This window comes from Cetorhinus maximus, chromosome 15, assembly GCF_964194155.1.
Source record: "Cetorhinus maximus chromosome 15, sCetMax3.hap1.1, whole genome shotgun sequence".
NCBI lineage: Eukaryota > Metazoa > Chordata > Chondrichthyes > Lamniformes > Cetorhinidae > Cetorhinus > Cetorhinus maximus.
In genome coordinates this window covers 27,654,696-27,674,584 of record NC_135893.1, presented here as the reverse complement: position 1 = coordinate 27,674,584, position 19,889 = coordinate 27,654,696, and the positions used below count along the sequence as shown (strand labels likewise).

Genomic DNA, 19,889 nt, shown 5'->3' with positions numbered 1-19,889 from the left:
CATGTGAGCTTATAGATCAGGCTTGTCCGACCTTTTCACTTGGTGAGGGGGAGGAAGCACATTTTCATTTCCTTCTCACGCAAAGGGGCTGATGAGCGAATTTCAGAAAGATAAGGTTTGGCTCAACCTTAAACGTGAATTTCAAAATAAAGTTGAGGTATGAAGAAAAGAGGCAACTTGCTGAGCAAAAATAATGCAATGTCAAAGCAATAAATTGATAAGTAAAAAAGAATAATTAATAAAGGTGACCATTAGAGTGTGAGAGGGACAGAGTCTGTTTGCCTGGCTCAGTCTCATTCTCTTGATGCTCACTCACTCACCCTCAGCCATCGTGTGAGTGAGTGTGATTGTGTCTTGGTGTGTTGGGGTGAGGGTGAGTGGGAATCATGAGGCTGGGAGTGAGCCAGATACAGACGCACTTCCCAGACTCACTCACTCTCTCTCCCACACTCACTCACTCTCCCAAATTCACTCGCTCATTCACCCACTCCCACACTCTCTCTTTCCCACATCCCTGGGCAGCGAGTACCCTTAGCACGCACACCCCCATTGCCCCCACCCACACTATCACATCCAGCCTCTTCTAGCCCATCAGTGAGTCTCTCCTTCCCCCACTGGGCCCAACAGCGAGTCTCTCCCTCCCCCACCCAACATGGCGTGGCAGCCCCTCTCTCCCCTCCCCACCAATACCTCTTTTCCCAGAGCACACTCACTGCCATCAGTGTTGCTGCTCCTCCAATCACAGGCTGCTTCCCTCCCACATTTTCTGCTGATAGGCTCACAAGTGAACCAATCAGCAGCAAACACAGGAGAAGACCGGCCTGTGATTGAAGGAGCAGTTTCTTTCAGAATCTTCCACTGCGCTACTGGCATTTTGAAAACTACCTCCGGGGGTCACATTGGGAGCTTCGCAGGCCACATCCAGCCACGTGTTGGACAAGCCAGTTATAGTCTATTTCTAGGATGGGATACCTCCCAGCCAAGCCCATTCAAACCTCATCCAACCTCTAATGAATGAGCACTTTCCAGGAGATGTCACTGGAAAGTTACCAGGCTACACCAAGGGAAAGGTCACTGTCTAAAGTCTCTCAGCCATAGTACACCGAGGGCCTGTAAGATTTGTAGAACGCCTGGAGCTGTATGCCTGAAGTTGAATGTACTTTGCGAATACAAGAGTATTGTAATTATATTGGGGACACCTCAGGGAGGAGCATGCTGTGTGAAGAAAAGTTGAATTCTATTGCACTTTCTGTAATTTTTTTACTTGAAATGTTTTGCCCTCAGGCTGCATGTGTGACATGGACTGTACATGAGAAAGATCAAGAGAATTTCAATTGTATAGAGGCACCAAGGATTGGAACATACTGTCTGGAGGCAAGTCCTGAATTTTATGGCACTTCCTGTAATTTTCAAGTTGAAATATTCTGTAATGTACTTTTACAAATTTTAAGAATAAAGTATATATTCGGAAATTTTTAAAAATCAGGCCACACCAAGTTGGTGCATTACCATGGGAGATTTTTCCTCTCCTTAGGACAGAGGTGGTAATGCTACCTCCCTGCTAGCACTCCAGCTGACTCAGTAAGATATTGGCCAGCACCCCACCCTCCCACCAAGTGTGTTAGAGTGAGTTCACACTGGATGGTGTGTTTATTTTCTGACCCATTGAGAGAGTCAATGGACACTTCTCTGACAAGAGCAAAAAGTCATTGACCTCATTCATCCCAACAAAAGACCTCATCATATCATTTCACTGTTGAATGAGTTTACGGTTTTCACCTCTACTAGTCTATCAGGAAGACCACACAGGGACTAAATTACCGTGTATGATTAAGTTTGTCCTGACATCTGTCCTATATTTTTATATCAGTTTTAACCTCTTTCCCTTTGATCTTTCAAGATATCTTAATAAATGCTGGTCCCCATTGTCCCCAGGTTGGATCTCAATAGCATTCCTACCCAGGGGCCGGCAATATTCTGCAAATGCAATTCTGAGGTGCCAGAGAGTGGCTCGTGGTGTTTTTCACTCTCTGGTTAGCTAAGTCCTGATCTGGCAGAGTGTTTACTCACAATGCTGAGGTGAGTTTAGGGAAGTCCACAATGTGATAATGATCAATCATTTAACAATCCTGAAACTTAAGGTTGGCCCGGGTTTTGCAGTCAGGGGCGAATGAACTGTGGCCGCCCTGTACTCTTACTCACAGATTTTCTGTGGGCCTTTGCACTGCAATTTACAATAATTAAACAGTCAAAACAGCACAGCACCCTTCTCAGTGGACCAGGGTCCTGTCTGAACAGGGCAGGCAATAGCATGTCTCCCCAACCAATCAGATTGAAAAACCCTTACTGAGACATGCAGAGTCGAAATCAGGAAGTGTCAGGAAAGTATTTAATTGAATGTAAAATCAATGTAGAGGAAGCAAAATAGAGAGGGAAAGAAAGATGGGAGGAAAAGAGAGGGAAAGAGAGAGATAGAAGGAGACAAGGAAAAAGTAAAAGTTTTTTTTAAAATCTCCAACAAGTATTATATTCTGGCAGAATGAGACTCCGCACTTGTAAAAGAATTAAATTTCCAGTGCCAGGTCGTGTTTTTTTGGGCAGGAATTAAGACCTGACACACCATTAAAAATTCACTTGCACTTAAATGGAGAAGCTTAAACCTTTTCTGACTTGTTCACTCCCTTCATGTGTGTGATTTCCAAGTCTCTCAGCAAAATACTGGTAGAAAGAAGCTCCTGAAGGAGCAGGGCAACAAGGGCAGCAACTTCCCAATTTCCACATTTAATTGTGGATGTGCAAACCCCTGTTCTTGACTGATTTTATTCCTTAACAACAGCGAGTGCTGGTAGCTTCACGGTTATTCATACCACAAAATCCAGACCAATCAAGCAAGATGTAGATGAACGCACACACACACACCTATCACTAGAGGGAGCTGCATTCTCCTGGTCATCTGAACCTCTGATTGTGATTTTCTTTTCATTCCATTTATTATTATACAACAGAGCCACTTGTAATTCCTCAGCCCTGTTTCTAAGGTCGTTGAAACCTAGGTTACTCAGTCTTATTTGGACCAAGAGCTCCCATTCACTGTTAGCACCTTGTGATCCTGGTAGTTTGAAAACGGCTGTGTTTAGTGATGGATAAATCTTAAAATCAGAACATCCAAGATCTGTTGGCATCAACGAACTTAAAGCATATACAAAACAAAAACGTGTTCTTGAGCTCGAACGTCACATGGGACTCCAAGACCTCTCATGGTATCCAACTGTGCATAAAGACGAAAGATTGGGCATCCCTGTTAAAGTTCACCTCGCATTGAGCAGCAAGTTTGGCCGGTTGCCCAACCTATCCAATTTAACAGCAGTGTATGTATGCACAGCCTGGTGCGGCACTGAGCCACAGAGAGACTAGGAAGGTCTCCAGATTTAATCTTCCCTGAGGTAGCTGAACCTCGGTGGGGGGTGAGCGGAGATGGGGGTGTGTCTGGGCTAGATGTGGACTTACGGAAAACCAGGCGGAGTTTCCCAATTCCCTGAACCCCGGGTTTAAAAATAAACCACAGATATTACAGAGCATACTGCAGCTTTTTAACGGCTGGTCATTCCCTGATGTGATTTTACTGTATCCGTCATCGTTCCCCACCATTCCCCTCTGCAGTTTGTCAAATTCTTCAATCAGCTCTAGGCTACAGCCTGTACAGCAATCCAGAGTTATTGTTCGATTTTGCACTAATACTTAGTTAGAATGGTGAAAAGCAGGGAATGCTTTATATTCAGATTATTGTAATATATTTAAAATTAAAAACTCAGGTGTCTGGCAGACATGTGTCACAATGTTAAAATGATTGATTATAGAGTTTTTCTAAAAAACGAAACAAGATCCAGTCACCAGCCTGTGACTTGACTGGACCATTATGGAGTAGGGCTAGTTAGACAGGCCTTTGTCTGGTTAGCACCTAACTGCGTGTTAGTAGAGAAAGGTTGGATGTGGAACTTGCTTTTTCAATTCGGCCAGAATTTGACAGGAGTCTTCACGGAGTTGGTGTTCAGGGTAACCCACCTACCCCATTCAATGACACAAGTACAAGGAAACCTGTTGGACTTTTAAAACAACGATTAAAGATAAATATAATACTGGCACAGGTCTGACATGTGCATTGTTTTTCCTAATCTATGCAATGTGATGTTGGACTATGTTTATACAAGCTGCGGTTTGACCACTCAAATCTTCCAGAAATTCTATTGCCCCAGTGCTATTCTGATGCCCCAGCCACACTTCCATATCGAGCCAGACAATGTACATTCTTGATATTCTGTTTGACACTGAGATGGGCCGCAAATCCTTTACGTTATCCATCTAACTTCACCTATGGAACATCACCTTCCTCCACCTTCACTTTCAGGCAGGGCTACTCCCTCTTTTGACCCGCACACACCATAAACCCTAACCCACCTAAGAGTCAGCCGCTTGCATCCAATCCAATGCTAGGCCCTGCTCGCCTGTCCCCTTCTTCATCCTCACTGACCTTACCAAATGGTAGCCCATTCATTCCAAAGAGCTTCCTTGGTCCCACCCAACCCTAACTTAACAACTTACACCAGCTCTACACTTCAACTCAGGCTGTCGACTTTAACTCTGAACGTCTCACCTGGTCTCAAGTGCGTCATCAACAACAGAGCCATCAAACAACATTCCCCTCCTCCTGGGGCTCTTCCCTACACTGTTCTGCCCTGCTACCTCTCCTCCAACCTTCAAAAAGCCTTCACAAAACTAATCTCTTCAACCATGTCTTGATCACCTCACTTGACTCTTAAGGTTTGCTTGGTTATCTGTACACCTTGTACAGGACATTTTGTTGCTTTAAATGTGCTATATAATGGTTTTAATGGTTTAATTTTATAATGGTTTGTTGTGGTTGTGGTCGATTGGTGAATGTCGGATCAGGTTGACGGTGACTAGTGGGTATAGGTGATTGTGGTCATGTGGCATTTGAGGTTGTTTAGTGGAGAAATTTAGAAACGGAATTCATGGTGAAATTTAGTTTGTGCAGACATTCGTCAGAATAAAACAAAAACTCTCAGTAGCTAATTGGTAAACGCACTGCCCTACAAGCCAGCAAAGTCTTTGGTTCAATCCTGGCTCTATGCTGAATTTGCTGATCTCAGCCAAGGTGGAAGTATGTCACAATTGACCTCAGTACCTCTGGGCAAGAAAAAAGGGGGTTAAAAAAAAACAGGCAGAGGTCATCTGCTTCTACTCATTGTCCAGTCACTATGGTTGGACAAAGCACCATTCCAGCCCATCCTCAGTAAAACAGCCCTTGTAGCATTCCATTCTGCGGCTTACACATGAAGAATGCCACTTGGGACAGGTACTGGACAGTCAGTACCTATGGAAGTCTGTCCTGCCAAGGAGTTAGCATCTTCAGGAGAGAGAACACAAACAGACTTCATTCAGAGTTCCTCTAGCTGAGCTGTCAGCAGCCAGGAGCAGCATTCCAATGAGGACAAGATGGGCCGAATGGCCTCCTTCTGTGCTGTAACTTTTCTATGGTTCTATGGCTGGGAGTAGACCTCCCTGAGGCCTGGCAAACCTCATTTATTGGTAACTCACCTGGCTGAATATCCTGGAACAAGGATTTCCAGATGGTGTACTGCAGGGGGCCCATATATTTGGAGGTTGGAAAGTCTTCGTATGTTAAATTGGTTTCGTGGATCTTTCCCTTTAACCTGGAAGAGAAAGCTCATTTTAATGCACAGAAAATGAATATGTATAAGGCTGGACCAGGCCACGCATAGCCCACCAGAGATCAAAAAACTGCTTCGTAGTCTATATCCAGCAAAACATAATGAGGTGTTGCAGGCCACATTTTTAGTCAAACATCACCAGTTCCCCTGAGTATAGATTTACATATTCATCGATTGCAGAATCTATTTAATAACATGCCAGCTTTGACCAAAGCGGAGTGAAATGATTACAGTAGCTCCTTTGGTGACTTAGTAAGTGTAACGTCCGTTAAGTGTAACGCCCACGTGATACTGAGTCAAGCAATCTTTGATGAAGGGGAGGAAAGAAAAACTACCAAATAAACTGAACTGGATGGCATCAAATCAGGTCGCTTCATATATAGTTAACAGTCAGAATAAACACAGGCCTCTGGCTCATGTGCCTGATGGGTAGGAGAGGGGTCATTGGGGACCTACTGGAAGGCTGCCTTGGTATCACTTACTAACCACAATCCCTCCCTCTTAAAGTAGCATCACACAAATTAACACACTAACTTCAGACAATGCAACTCAAGGAAGCTACCAATTAAATGGGGCAACTTAAGTACCACCAACTCCATGAGAAGAAAAGTCCTGTCAACTAACACTGAGCCACAGCTCCCTAATTGAGTAAATTGTGGAGGACCAGTCCCATTAGCTGGATTACTAGTACACAGCATAAGCAAAGCAGAAGGCAGCAAGACAGCCAAGGTGACCAAATTTCAAACCTTCCACTTCAAGGAGATGGAAATAGTGCCAGCGCTGATCTTCACTTCCATTGTCACCAGCCAGGAGTGTTTGAAGAAAATGATTGTGACAGTATGGGAAGCACTGTGTACAGTCAGTCATTCAGGTTGCCTGTTTCCCCCCTAAAACTTACTGCTCATAATCCAGTCTTTTTTTTAAATTAACCAATAATGATGTAAAGCACTCAGCAAAGCGGGGCAGGGTCTGTTAAAATTTTGAATGGCTTTGAATGCCAAAGAATAGACGATGTTGAGAACCAACAATTGTTAACAGGCTGCTAAAAAGCACCCAGCAGCAGCCAGTATGAATTGAAACAATTAAAAGAGGCAAGAGAGTGTCTCCATCAAAGGCATCTCAGTGAACTGTCTCTGCAGGGGGTGAATTGCCTCTGATCTAGGGTGGAGGGTTGAAAGTGGGAAAGAGACATTGGGTAATGGGGAAGTGATGGTCTGTCGAAAATCAATATAATCGCTGAAGGTTCAAAACCTTTAGTTCCAGCCTGATTGATTAAAATGAAGCAGGATGGGGAAATTTTCAAGGCAAAGTTCAACATTTTCTAGGTAAACTGGTTTTTGGGATCGCTGTACCACTAATTTTGTGACTGGAACATTTGGATTTACCCCCTTCTGACTTTCATGTACTTAAGCTTTTTTTTAAAACCTCTCTTTTGTACAAATGAAGAAATATTTTGTGCGCCAACAGGTTAGGTCACAAAGCCCATGCAACTTCCTCATGTCAGGGGGTTATTATCATAGCCATTCTTCACTTGTCAGCTTTTGGTTCTTATTTGGAAGTTGTTGGTCAGTTTTTGTTAGTTTCCTGGGTTGGCATAGATAGGAGGTTTTCCCAGCATCCATTGAGGTTCTATTAAAATGGAATGAGTGCCTCTCTAGTTACTCTACAGGTTGGATAATCTCTGCCCTTCATTTGGTAACTGTCCAGAGTAAAATTAGAAGGGCACTGCATGGGGAATCACAGGCAGAGGTCTGTGTCTATCATTCCATCGAGCAGTGCAATGCAGCATCCCTGGGAATGCCTCTCAAGCAGGAAATTGATTGGAAGTGTGCCTTCAACATGATGGTCTGTATAATACCGAGATAAAGGAAATGGAATGTTAAGACACAAGCAGGACATGCAAACATTTTACTGGAGCAATTGAACGGTTAATGTAGACCCTACCTCTCCAAAGTAGTGTTGATGCCTTCTAGAAAGAGCAGCTTGTCTGCCTCGATAAGCTTCTCCTGCAGGATCTGCATCCCCTCCTGCACCTCGCGCAGCTGGTGGCTGTAGCGCTGGATCTTCTGCTCAATGTCATTCAGGGTGCGGGCTGTGTCGGTCTCCAACTCTTCCAGCATTGACTTCTGTTTCTCCTTCAAGAAACGGTGCAGGCGTTCAAAAGCTTCCGCAATGGTCGCTCGAAGACTCTTTGCAGAAGACTGAGCAAAATAAAAAGCAGAAGAAAAATCTAAACCAAGAAACATCAACAAAGCTCTGATCAAACTCTAGGCACACACCAGCCAGAATCTCATATTGCCATAATTGGAGTTGGCCGCGAGGAGTCTTATAGTTATCTCTGTCGACTGATTATTCTAAACGCTGTTATCACAATGGCTATCCAGCAGAATTAAAGATGAAGAGGTATACTAAAAGAAGCTATACCTACTGTTAAAAGTTAATTCAAAGGACGCAAAGCTCCAGCTCGGAACAGAGATAGGTATGGGTCATAAGAGTCATAATGGTATAGAAAGCAGCCAATCAGCCCATTGAGTCCATGCTGGCTCTCTGTACTGCACATGGATAGTCAATCATATTCACCCACAACATCCCCATAACCCTGTAAGTTTATTTTCCTAAAGGTCCATCCAGTCCAGTTCTGGGCACCATACTTGAGGAAGGATGTGAAGGCATTGGAGACAGTACAAAGGAGATTCACAAGAATGATTCCAGGGATGAAGAACTGTAGTTATGAGGATAGATTGGAGAGGTTGGGACTGTTTTCCTTGGAGAAAAGAAGGCTGAGAGGAGACTTGTTAAAGGTATTCAAGATCCTGAGGGGCATGGACAGGGTAAATAGAGAGTACCTGTTCCCACTCAAGGGAGCCCCAAGAATTGGAGGGCACAGATTCAAACTAATTGGCAAAAGGAGTAAAAATTATGTGAGGAAGCTTTTTTTCTCCCAGCAGGTGGTTAGAGTCTGGAACAAACTTCCTGAAAGGGTGGGAGAGGCAGGTTTGATCAATGTATTCAAAAAGGAATTGGATTGCTATCTGAAAAGAAAGAATGTACAAGGTTATGGGGATAAGGCAGGGGAGTGGGACTAGGTAGAATGCTCTACCAGAGAGCTAGTGCAGACCATATGGGCCAAATGGCCTCCGCCTGCATTGTAAAGATTCTGTGATTCAATCTCCTTTTGAAATCGTTGATCATCCCTGCTCCCGCCACCATTGTAGACAGCGAGTTCCAGGTCATTACCACTTGCTGTGCGCCACCCCCCAGTACCTCCTGCCGAAAACCTTAAATCTGTGTCCCCTTGTCCTTGTGCCTCAGCTAATGGGAATAGTTTTTCCTTGCCTATCTTATCTAAACCTGTCATAATCTTGTACACCTCTTATCAAATCTCCCCTCAACCTCCTTTGCTTCAAGGAGAATAATATCCACAAATTTTGCTATTTATGCTGTGACAGACACGTGAAAAATGCTCAACTTCTGCATGATTTAAGTAGACCCTGAACATGGTGGGAGAGAGTAATAGAGAGACTCTGGATTCTGCTCTGCGCAAATGACAATCTGAACTGTAAGGAGACACCCGTCATCTGTTCCAACTGAAAGGTGGGGCGGGGAGGGGGGAATGGAGAAAAAAATCAGAAAAGGTGACTAGAACCTCCTAGCAACCAGCTGCAAGAGGCATCTGTCTGCCATAGCCATGTGTTAGCCCCCTCCTCATGAGATGCCAGGAGAGTCAAGCAAAGAAACAAACCTCTGGGACTGCCCATGGTGTAGATAGTGCGCGCGCACACAGAGTGGGCCGGAAGCAGAACAGACTCTAAAGGTATTAAACTGAGAGTACAATGTGCAGGAATCGAGCCTTCTGCTCCAAGTCACTGCTACCGCTCACAAAGACTTGCCCCAACAAGAGGTAGACAGCAGTTACACAAAAAAAAATCAAACTCAATTTGGCTCATGTATAAACTTGACATCCTAGCAGGCCCGTGGTTCGGTGGTACAGTCAGTCTATAAGTGAGTCATAAACACCTGGAAGTCCTGACTTTAATCCATGGTCTTTATTGAGTCAGTGGATTTCAGTTGAGCTGTTGGGGCACTATAATTGGCCTCAGTACATCTACGCAAGGAAGTAAGAGGAAAATCACCCAAGGATCCTGCTCCTGGTCGCTATGCAGTGATCCCTACTGGACAGTACATGTTGCAGACTATGGTTGAGGATATGTTTGGGCTCAGTTGTTTTTAGTCTGCCATCGTTCACAAATAACCACTGGGTACTCATTAAACTGTGTGCCAGCACCTTCAGGAGGGGAATAAATTGTAAGGTCAGGAATGCACACATACACAAAAAAAAATTAGATTCTAGAATAATTAACAGAAAATGCTGGAAAAACTCAGCAGGTCTAGCAGCATAAGTGGAGAGAGAAGTAGAGTTAACGTTTCGAGTGCATATGACCCTTCTTCAGAGTTTTTCCAGCATTTTTTGTTTTTGTTTCAGATTTCCAGCACCCGCAGTATTTTGCTTTTATCTCGAATAATTAACCTGATTCCAGTACTCTCTCTCTCCCTCAGTGGCAACTGTTATATACTGATCCATACTATTCCAATTTCCCAAAGTTCAATTCAATCTCTTTACCAACAAATATTTTGAACTGATCGTACAGTGCACTAGGTAGCACTTCCCCAGATTCTGTCTATGTAGTAACCATTTCCCCATTGCTACATTTTCTTTTCATGGAAGCACCAGATCAGAAAATAGGAAAACGTGAGCATAGACCATTCAATTAGATCATGGCTGGTTGTATCTTAACTCCAGTTACCTGCCTTTGACCCATATGCCTTATCTAAGAAAAAAATCTATCAAATCAAACAATGGAGACTAGCAATCCTACACTACTTCATTCTGCATATGCAAGGTTGATCAATTATTGTAGACAAGCCTTTTTGACAATATGGAATGGTTACCAACACAGAAGGAGGCCATTCAGCCCATTGTGTCTGTGCCAGCTCTCTGTAAGAGTAACTCAGCTAGCCCCACTCCCTATCATTTCCCCTATAACCCCGCAAATTTTTCTTCTTCAGATGATTATCCAATTCCCTTTTGAAAGCCGCAATTGAATCGGCCTCCACCACCCTCTCAGGCAGTGCATTCCAGAGCCTAAGCACTCACTGGCCCCTATATTCACTAGTGTGGGGTTTTGGAGCGAGGGGAGGGAGGAGTAATGGAGGGAATGCCCTGAGGAGCGATGGGGAGAGGATTGGGCTCCGTTGTGATCTGATCCTGAAACACTTGGATACCCTGCTGGGACCCATTATTCTTTATGCCTGGATCCAGACAAACACTTGGGCAAAGTACCAGATGGGAACCAGTGTCTGTGGAACTCCATCCAGTGCAGAGTCGTCCCCTTCAGAAGAGGAGTACTTTTGAAGCATGGCCACTCTTGTACTTCTTGAAAGACACAGCAAAGTCCCACAAACAGCAATAAAATAATGACCAGATAATCTTTTCTAAGTGTCTTTGGTTGATGGTTAAACGATGACCAAGAAGCTGGGGAGATCTCCATTGCAAAATAGTGCTCGGGGATCATTTATGTCCATTTGCGAGGACAGACAGGACCCTGGTTTAACGCCTCAAATGAAAGCCAGTCCTGCCGACAAGTGTGATACTCAGTGCTATGCTGCAACATCAGCCGAGATTTTGTGCTCTGGACCTTCCAATTTGGAGAAAAATGTGAAAGCACTGAGCCACAGCTGACGCTTAGTTAAGTGTATCAAAGGATGTGTGTGTCAAGGACAGGCAAATAAATTTGGAGTACACATCAGCCATGATCTAATTAAGTAGCCGAACAGGCTTGAGGGCTGAATGGCCTCCTCCTGTTCCTATTTCGTTTGCAATTTGCAGGATTTTGTGAGCACAGTTTAGCTGCCAAGCTTGCCTACAAACTAGCAATGGTTATCCATCATAAAAAGTAATTCATCTGGTGTGAAATTCTTTGCCATGTCTTGAGCACATAATAAGTTGCTGTATAAATACAAGTTCTCTCTTTACCTGAGATGAGTTTGCAAGACAGTCCATATATAACTCTGCAATAAATTGCCTCCTATTGAGAGGACAGATGTGATTGGAATTGCTGGCACAGCAGAGGCCTGGAGCCTCAAGAGAGGACAGAAGAAAATTGGAAGTGAAAATGTATTCTTGAAAGGTTTACCTTTGTCTCGGAGAGCTGGCGTTTCAATAGCTGTAGGGCCTTCACATGCCCGTGCTCGCTGTCCTGCAAAACGTCATATTGATCCTTCAACTCCCTCTGCAATTAAAAAATGTAAATAGGTTTGATTGGCAGACAAACAATATTGTCAGGGGAAGTTGGATTGGGAGTTTCTGATCCTGACAGGATGCTGCAAAGTCAAACAAATGCAATTTCACCCACCGCCTCCCCTTAAGTGAGACACTAACCCTTTGGGTTAAGAAATTGCTTTGGGTCTTTTCCTCAGTAGTTGACTGACATTACTTTTTCAAGGTCATAAAGAAGGCTGTTTAATATGGATTATTCCAGAATTTGATAGACATACTTAAATATGTGCACGACGGATCATTAGATGAAGTGGCAAAGTCAATAGTACAGATGATCAGCTTCTAATTGCATTTCACAGCTACGTAAACAGCAGCAAACACATCGGAAAGGACATAAATGGGACAGGTGTTAACCAACCAGAAACTGCTTGGAGCGGCGGGCAGCAGGGTAAGGAATGCCAGGGTTTGCTGGCCTGGTGTCTTGCTGGGAAGAGCCAGAGAGAGGAGGAAACTAAAGTGAGCCTGTATCTCCCAAAACACCAAGAAGACATGAAAGGAGGTGACTGAAAGGGCAAATGCGGTGTCCAGTGCCCAACAAGGGCTGGAAAGACATCAGGGAAAAGAAGCTGGTCCTCAAGATATTGGTTATGCAAACTAATTATTTTGTTACATGACAAGCACCAGCCTATATGCAAATGTTAAAAACAAATACTACGGCCCAATAGTTTAATCGTTTAGCGCTGAACGACATTAAGCAGGGAGACCAGATTACCTAGCTGCAGTCCTGTCACGACAGAGCCAAGTCTAGATATGCTTTGATTAACTGCGGACGTGCATGATGTGCGCTAACTACAAAGTGCAGGTTGGCACAGCACCAATTCTTAAAAGGACTTCACACAAGGAGTACGTATCCTCATTTCATATCATGCAACATGAAAAATATAAAGACTTGCATTTATATAGCCCCTTTCATTGCCTCAGAAGACCCCAAAGGATGTTACAGACAATGAGATACTTATGAAATATAGTAATTGTTGTAACCAATTTGCACAAAACTAGTTCCCACAAACAGCAATCTGATAATGACCAGGTAATCAGTTTTACTGATGTTGGTTGAAGGATAAATATTGGCCAGGGCACCAGAACTTTCCTGCTCTTGTTCAAAATAATATCATGGGATCTCTTAAACTGCGTTTGCTGCCAATGCGCTGCATGCACAGTTGTACCGTTTTACTCAGTGACATCACTGCATGCGATGGAGATCAGAATTCATACCAATTATACTTCTCAGTTCCTTAGATACTCACAGGCCTAAGATTTTTGTTTGTGATCAAAAATAAATGAATGTAGTGTATTTTTAAATTAAAACGATAGTGGTCATCCATCTGATAAAGTAGCAAATCTCTATGCAATCTCATTGTTTTCTAAATATTAAAGCATTAATGTACTTTTGTATGAAACAATTCAAAAACACTTACAAATCAATATGAAAGCCTTCAGACACTGAATAGACAATCCTCAGATTCAGCATATAATGTTGTGTTGGCTTAACTCTAGGTTATCTGGAAAGTTCATACATAACCAGATGGTAAAGAACCTGATATAACACAGAGGTTTATTAAAAGCAGAATCTATACATTCAGGTTCTAAGAGATTTGAATACAATTATAGTTTCCGAACTCAAATTGTTTAGCTTTTAGTTTTAGTTTTGATTAAAGATGGGTTTTGCTGACACTGTGTCTCAGGCCAATGACGTAATTGGTTTTCTGTGCACGCGCGGACAAGTGCGCACGCGCAGACAGGTATCGGCGGCCATCTTGCATGGCCATCCTGCATTGGCAGGAGGCACAGTGGATCTGGTTTTCTGCGCATGCGCAGACAAATGCGCACGCGCAGACAGGTATCAGCGGCCATCTTGTGTTAGCAGGAGACACAGTGGATCTTTTATGCCCAACTGGAAGGGCAGGCGAGGGCCTCAGTTTAACATCTCATCTAAAAGTCAAAGCCTCCAACTGTGCAGCGCTCCCCAAGTACAGCACTGAGGTGCAAGCCTGGATTTTGTGTTGAAGTCTCTGAATAAAGTGTCCTTATTTTGCATCATGCAGTGTGCTCCTGAAGCAATATGGCATTGGGCACTGGTTCTATATAGTTTCAATGCCCATCCTGTTTTGCAGATTGCCAATCAAATACCATCTTGTCCTGTAATGACAAACATGAAACAGGAGATGGTCCATAGCAATTTAAGTTATTAGATTCTTTCAGAGAAGCTGAGATATCATCAAGGGATTAAGGAACAGAGCAACCCGAAGCTTATCACCTTTTATGTCTTGAGCCTATGAGTTCACTAGTCAAGTAAACTCGAATTGCACGCCTTCATACACACTTGTTAGTTGATGCTCGCTATCAATAATGGAGAGAGACCTACATAAGAACAAACTGTGATTGTTTATTGCAACAGAAGGCAGAACACTAAATCCTTGCGTGTTCCCACAACCACCTCCAGCTCTAGACTTACAGTTAACCAGTAGCCTACGCTGCACAGTGATTGGTCAGTACTGTCACATGGTTAGTCCACTTGCATTATCTGAACGGTACATGGTACTCCACTTTACCACATCCCCCAAGCTCAGAGCCAGTATCATAACTTCATATCCTACTGACTGACTTCCACACAGTAGAGTCTTGCCCGATGGGAACAGTTCTTAACGATGATTATTTGAAACTGAATTTTGACATTTTGTTCCTTTCTGCTTCCTTAGTAATGGAAGAACAGACTGTAGCCACAGGTGCTGACCCAAAACAAACCAGCACCTTCACAACACCCTGTACCACCATCTTGGTCTCAGTCAAGCACCAGCATAGGTACACAAGTCCTGCAGATCCTGCATAGGGAGGTGGAGGAGGTTACAAACTGTGGGTAGAATTTAATTCAAGCTTTGGGGGCCTTGCCCACCAGCTGAAGAGCCGGCGAGAGCACCGCCATATTAAGTGCCAACCAGAAATTTAAGGGGCCAGCGGCGGGCCTTCTCTGGGATCAAGGGCTCAGGGCAGCAATCACCCCCACTCCCCCAAAGAGCTGCCAGCCAATCAGAGCCTGACGGCTCTTCATGCAGATAGCGCCACAGGGACTGGTGGTAACTGCTAATAATGCACCAAGCAAAGGTCCAGAATCAGCGAGGGACCCAGGCCACAACTGAGTGAGGGCGGGATTGGGGTCACAAGGATGGGGAGGAGAGGTTAGAAGCAAAGGCAGTGTGGTGGCTCTCAGTGCCACCCCACCCCCCCGAACTTTCTGGATGCTGGGACCCTCGATCAGGTCTTTTAACAGGTGACCCCCCCCAAACCACACCTGGAGCTTGGCAAACAAACACGATAGGGTTTGCTTTTCGGGCTTCCTGTGTGGCGATTGCCCCGCCTGCAGCTGGTCGAATACCAGCAGCAACAGGATCAAGCCTTTAAGTGGGTATTAATCGCCCACTTAAGGGCCACAATTGGCACCGTGGCAAGAAGGCCATCGATGAGCCTTCCCGCCCCAGACTTAATCAGGGCAGAGGCGAGTAGATAGCAGGGTTCCCATCTGCCACCCTCCTACCTGATTAAATGCCTCCCGCCTCCAAATTTGCCTTGGTGGAGGGCATTACATTCTGCCCTGAGCACCTCACGGGGAATGGGCAAAGAGCAACATGTGTTGGTGGTTGTTCAAGGTTCCCGCCCTGTACACAGACTCTGGGGTCCAGACCTCACGGCCTGCTAAGGACAAGTTTCTACCCGCTGAGTGAAACCATCTACGCTTGTGTTTGTGTAGAATACACTGCATGGGCTGGGTGCATCAAAAAGTCCATGACCCAGACGTACCCATCCATGACTAACTGTTGTCTGCCCCACAGTCCTCAATGGGGAATATGACGATTCCAGTCACATTAGAAACAGCCCTCAGTTGCAGAGATCCCAGGCACAATCTGTCACGAATGAACTCACTGCTGCTTTTCGTGGCCTAGGACTCCTATATTAGTAATGCTGTCTCGGTTAGCTTTAATGTGCTGAAATAAAAATCAGATAGCGACAACCTTGAGGCAGGAAATCACAGATTTCATATCTGTTCAAACCTCTGCTGATCAGTGTCCAGCAGCAAAGATATCCCTTTGAAGCAGGAATGACTCAGAGGCTGCTGTAGTGTTCAGTTGTTCTGTGTTTGATTATACAAGTCTGGTAACTGATCCAGGCTAACTGTGCTTGATTGGTTAAGTCTGGGTGTGGACTCAGAGCAAATGACACAGACACCACAGAAGCTACGAGAAGCTGAGCTGCAAGCACGAGTGCAGATGTTTTGTGATTGCAGAGAGATTTTAAAACTCTTGTAAATAAACCTGTTGCACACTTAGAAGCTAGTGTCATCTCTGTATTGCTGAGAAATAGATAAAATATACAACAGCTGAGCCTCGAGGCAATCTCACATCCAGCCTGTCAAGCATCCCTCTTTACAAGGGACAATAAATGTGACAAAAAGGGGTACAGCCAGTTACAGGACCTGACACGGCTGATTTAGGCACAGCGATGTTGCAATGCATGTCACATGGGAGTTGTGATCACACAAATGACAGGAGGCAGTCAATGGAACTGTCCAGCCAGCTGGAGCAGGTCATTCTCCCACAGGGGAGACCACTTAGGATCAGGAGAAGTTTCGAGCCCACATGTCAAACACAAACCAGAAGCACAAAAGAGAAACTGCTGTGGAAAATTTCACCAACAGCCTTCAAATACTACACAAAGGTCCTGAAATTGGTCTGAATTTCATACTGAATATTTATTTATAGTTGTTGAGGATGATATAGGTCTCCAACAAAAGATAGGAATGGATGGTATTTAATTGTGTAAAATGGAGAAGGTAGTGGCTTGGATTTACTTTTTGATTTAATTCATCAGCCTTAAGAAATGGATATTTCTGTGGCATTTATTGAAATGCATTTTGAGTCTATGGGCGGAATCGTCCCAGATTTGCGCGAAGTGCGGTAACAGGCGGGTAAAGGTCATTTTACCCGTCAGCCACGATGGCGGGTTTTCACACTGTATTGTCCCGGACACGCTACATTATTTATGGATTCCCGGGAAACACGCCGTTTCGATGGTGGGCGGGCTCTGATTCACCCGCCACACCATCTCCCCACTGCTTCATCACGCCAGGCACCACATTTAAACTACAGCCGCGCTCAGTGCTTCCAGCCCAGGGCTGCAGCAAAGCAGACGTGGCCCTGAAAAGCAAGGAGACTGCAGCTCTAGAGCACCTTTTGGACGGCGTGGAGGCCCACTGTGATGTCCTCTATCCCTGCTCTGGCTGCAGCAGCGGCAGCAACATTACCACTTCAGCTTGGTAGGTGATGGCAGTAGTGATCAGTGCCAATGCTGCACAAAAGAGGTTGTCCATCCCATGCAGATAGAGGATGAATAATCTCATCCGTGCAGCCAGGGTATGGCAACCATCTCATCACTCTAAACTCACACACTCAGCCCATCACACATTCACTGGCATCTCACTCACTGTCAGCTCAAGGGACATCACCACCCATTCTCACACACACACCCTCACATGTCCATCTGGCCTCATCTCCTCTGGAGACTGCCTCCTCAGCCCTCGCCATCTTGAGGCCATTTGCACAGATCAACATGTGCCCACACACACACCCTGGGTTACCCTCCTTCCCCAGTACAGCCCTTGTCCTGCAGCCTCTTCCCTTGCCTGAGGCCACTTCTCCCCCTTCCCCAGGCAAGCCCTAGCCCTGCAGCCATTGAAAAGCCACCCACATGTGGCTGGTCTGGTAGGTAGAGACCTGCCCATGAGCCCCCCTAAAAGTGATGTGGTGCTGTCGGTGAAGCCTGGCGCTGATGACTGCGAGTGCTGCCCGGAGCAAGGTAGGCAAACAAACCTTGAAGTCCCGAGTGAAGTGCAGCTCACCAGGTGCACGTCGCTTATGTGCTGTTGTGAAACACGTCGGCGTGTTTTCCCGCCAACGTGGACGGATGACCCAGCGGAGGGGGACAATTCCGGCGGGCAGGCCTAGTAACGATATGTTTATGTATTACAATGAGGTTCCTGACACCCGATGGTGGGGAACGCGACCTGCCATTGGCGGGCTGAGCAGATGATTGCGAACTGGTTTCACACCGTTGTGAAACCGATCACGCCATGCTGTCTGCTCATGCCACCAAACACGCCTGGTGCCAGCAGACACGGAAAATCCTGGCCTATGCCTCATGCCACAGCCTTTCTCAATACATTGTTAGTTTGGTTATTTATTCTTCAGTGCCACCTTCATCCTATTTTTCCGTCTTTGGCACTGCCAGGCAAGAGGTTAAGGAGCACGTTAAGTGCTGCCAATTATTCAAGAAACATTGGGGCAAGGGATGCATTGCACTCCAATCAATAAGAATATAGGTTTCAGCTGGAGTGCACAGCATCTCACCTTACAGTCAAAGCAGCAACATAACTGAATACGAGGCCCTGTGATGTTGCTGCTGGACTCCAGTGTAAATCTCTGGCATCGCAGCAATAACATGGAGAGTGCAAAGTGAGCAACTGCTAAATAACCCGTCCACTGTGCGCGAGTTAGGCTTCACTAGCGAGGGAAAGCACAAGCCAGGCTAAAAAATTGACAGGAGCTGACCAACAACTTCAAAAAGCGGACAGCCTAAGAGCAAAGCCTGACATTTGAAAAACAACCTTGAATATAGGCCTGTAACTACAAAAATGAAACAGGAGACAGGCTTAACAATGGCAGGTGGTACACCCGACTATCACAAATACAGCGTGAGATTGTGGAACAGTGGCGATCGATCTTTGTTTCTTGTAGATATTTGTGAACTTTGTTCTTAATGCAAATTGTTAATTTTTTTTAAAAATTAATATATTATCACAGCTCTGTAAAGGCATTACTTTTCCTCCTTATTCACAACGGGATTTTGCCCTCGCACCATTCCGGCCCTCACCAACCCCCACACCCAGTCCCGGTTATGCTGTCACTCTTCTCCCTCCCCCTCAGCTCACATTGGCACTCCTCTCCTCTCTCCTCCGATGTTGGCAGCCTTCTCCTCACTCAGGTCCTAGAGCACTCTCCTTCCCTTCCCCTTTTTATGGCATTCTCCTGTATCGCTCCCTGGTTTTCACCCGCAAACATACACAGATGGAATTCTGCTGCTTGCTGTATTTGGGAATTTCCGACACTGGGGGGACACCATCACCAAAAAACGTCCCAGCCACAGCATTCAACACAGTCCCGTTCTCCGGAGCAGAAACATGATAGCAGAAGCCAAGGAAAGCACAGATTTTCAGGCAATGACTCCAAAACACGAACTGCCTGAATATAATGTGGATGTGTGAAATATACCAAGCAGCAACAAAAGCATGGCTTTTAACCACAGTGTGTATATAGAGGTGGCTACAGAATACTGTAATATAATCTGAGACAATGGAAATGCGCAGCCAGTCCTACAAACTCCCACTTGCAGCTGGATGCTGTAGCGCTGTCACTAGGAGATAGTAGGATTGGCATTCCTGAAGAAGTGAGATTAGAAGGAATCATCTGGTCCAGCAGTTTTATTCTGGAGAGAGTGGGTTGAACTACATATTTTCAAATAGTGTTTTTTTTTCAAGATGGCATTAAGAATTAGAGAATTTTTAAACACATACTTCACCCCTCAAGCACAGAATGAAACAGCGGAGGCCTAGGGATTAGGCCATTTTTTAAAGGCTAAACACTTTCCTAAGTATCCAATATAGCAGGCAGGGAGCCTGTTCATCACATGCCATAAGTACTCCAGCAATGTTGATAAAGGCCTAAAAATTGTCAAGTTTACACCGAAAACAGGAG

The 19,889-nt window shown here is 45.0% G+C and overlaps 1 protein-coding gene across 1 annotated transcript in view; it reads right to left on the bottom strand.

The window, feature by feature from the left end:
- The window catches only part of trim62.1 (tripartite motif containing 62, tandem duplicate 1), an 81,225-nt gene that overhangs the window by 6,089 nt on the left and 55,247 nt on the right, over positions 1-19,889 (bottom strand). Inside the window, exons 2-4 of the mRNA XM_078558185.1 lie at positions 11,945-12,040; positions 7,695-7,951; positions 5,617-5,732 (exon numbers count right to left, since the gene is read on the bottom strand). Coding sequence (XP_078414311.1) covers positions 5,617-5,732; positions 7,695-7,951; positions 11,945-12,040 — 469 coding nt within the window. The remainder of the gene's footprint in view (positions 1-5,616; positions 5,733-7,694; positions 7,952-11,944; positions 12,041-19,889) is intronic.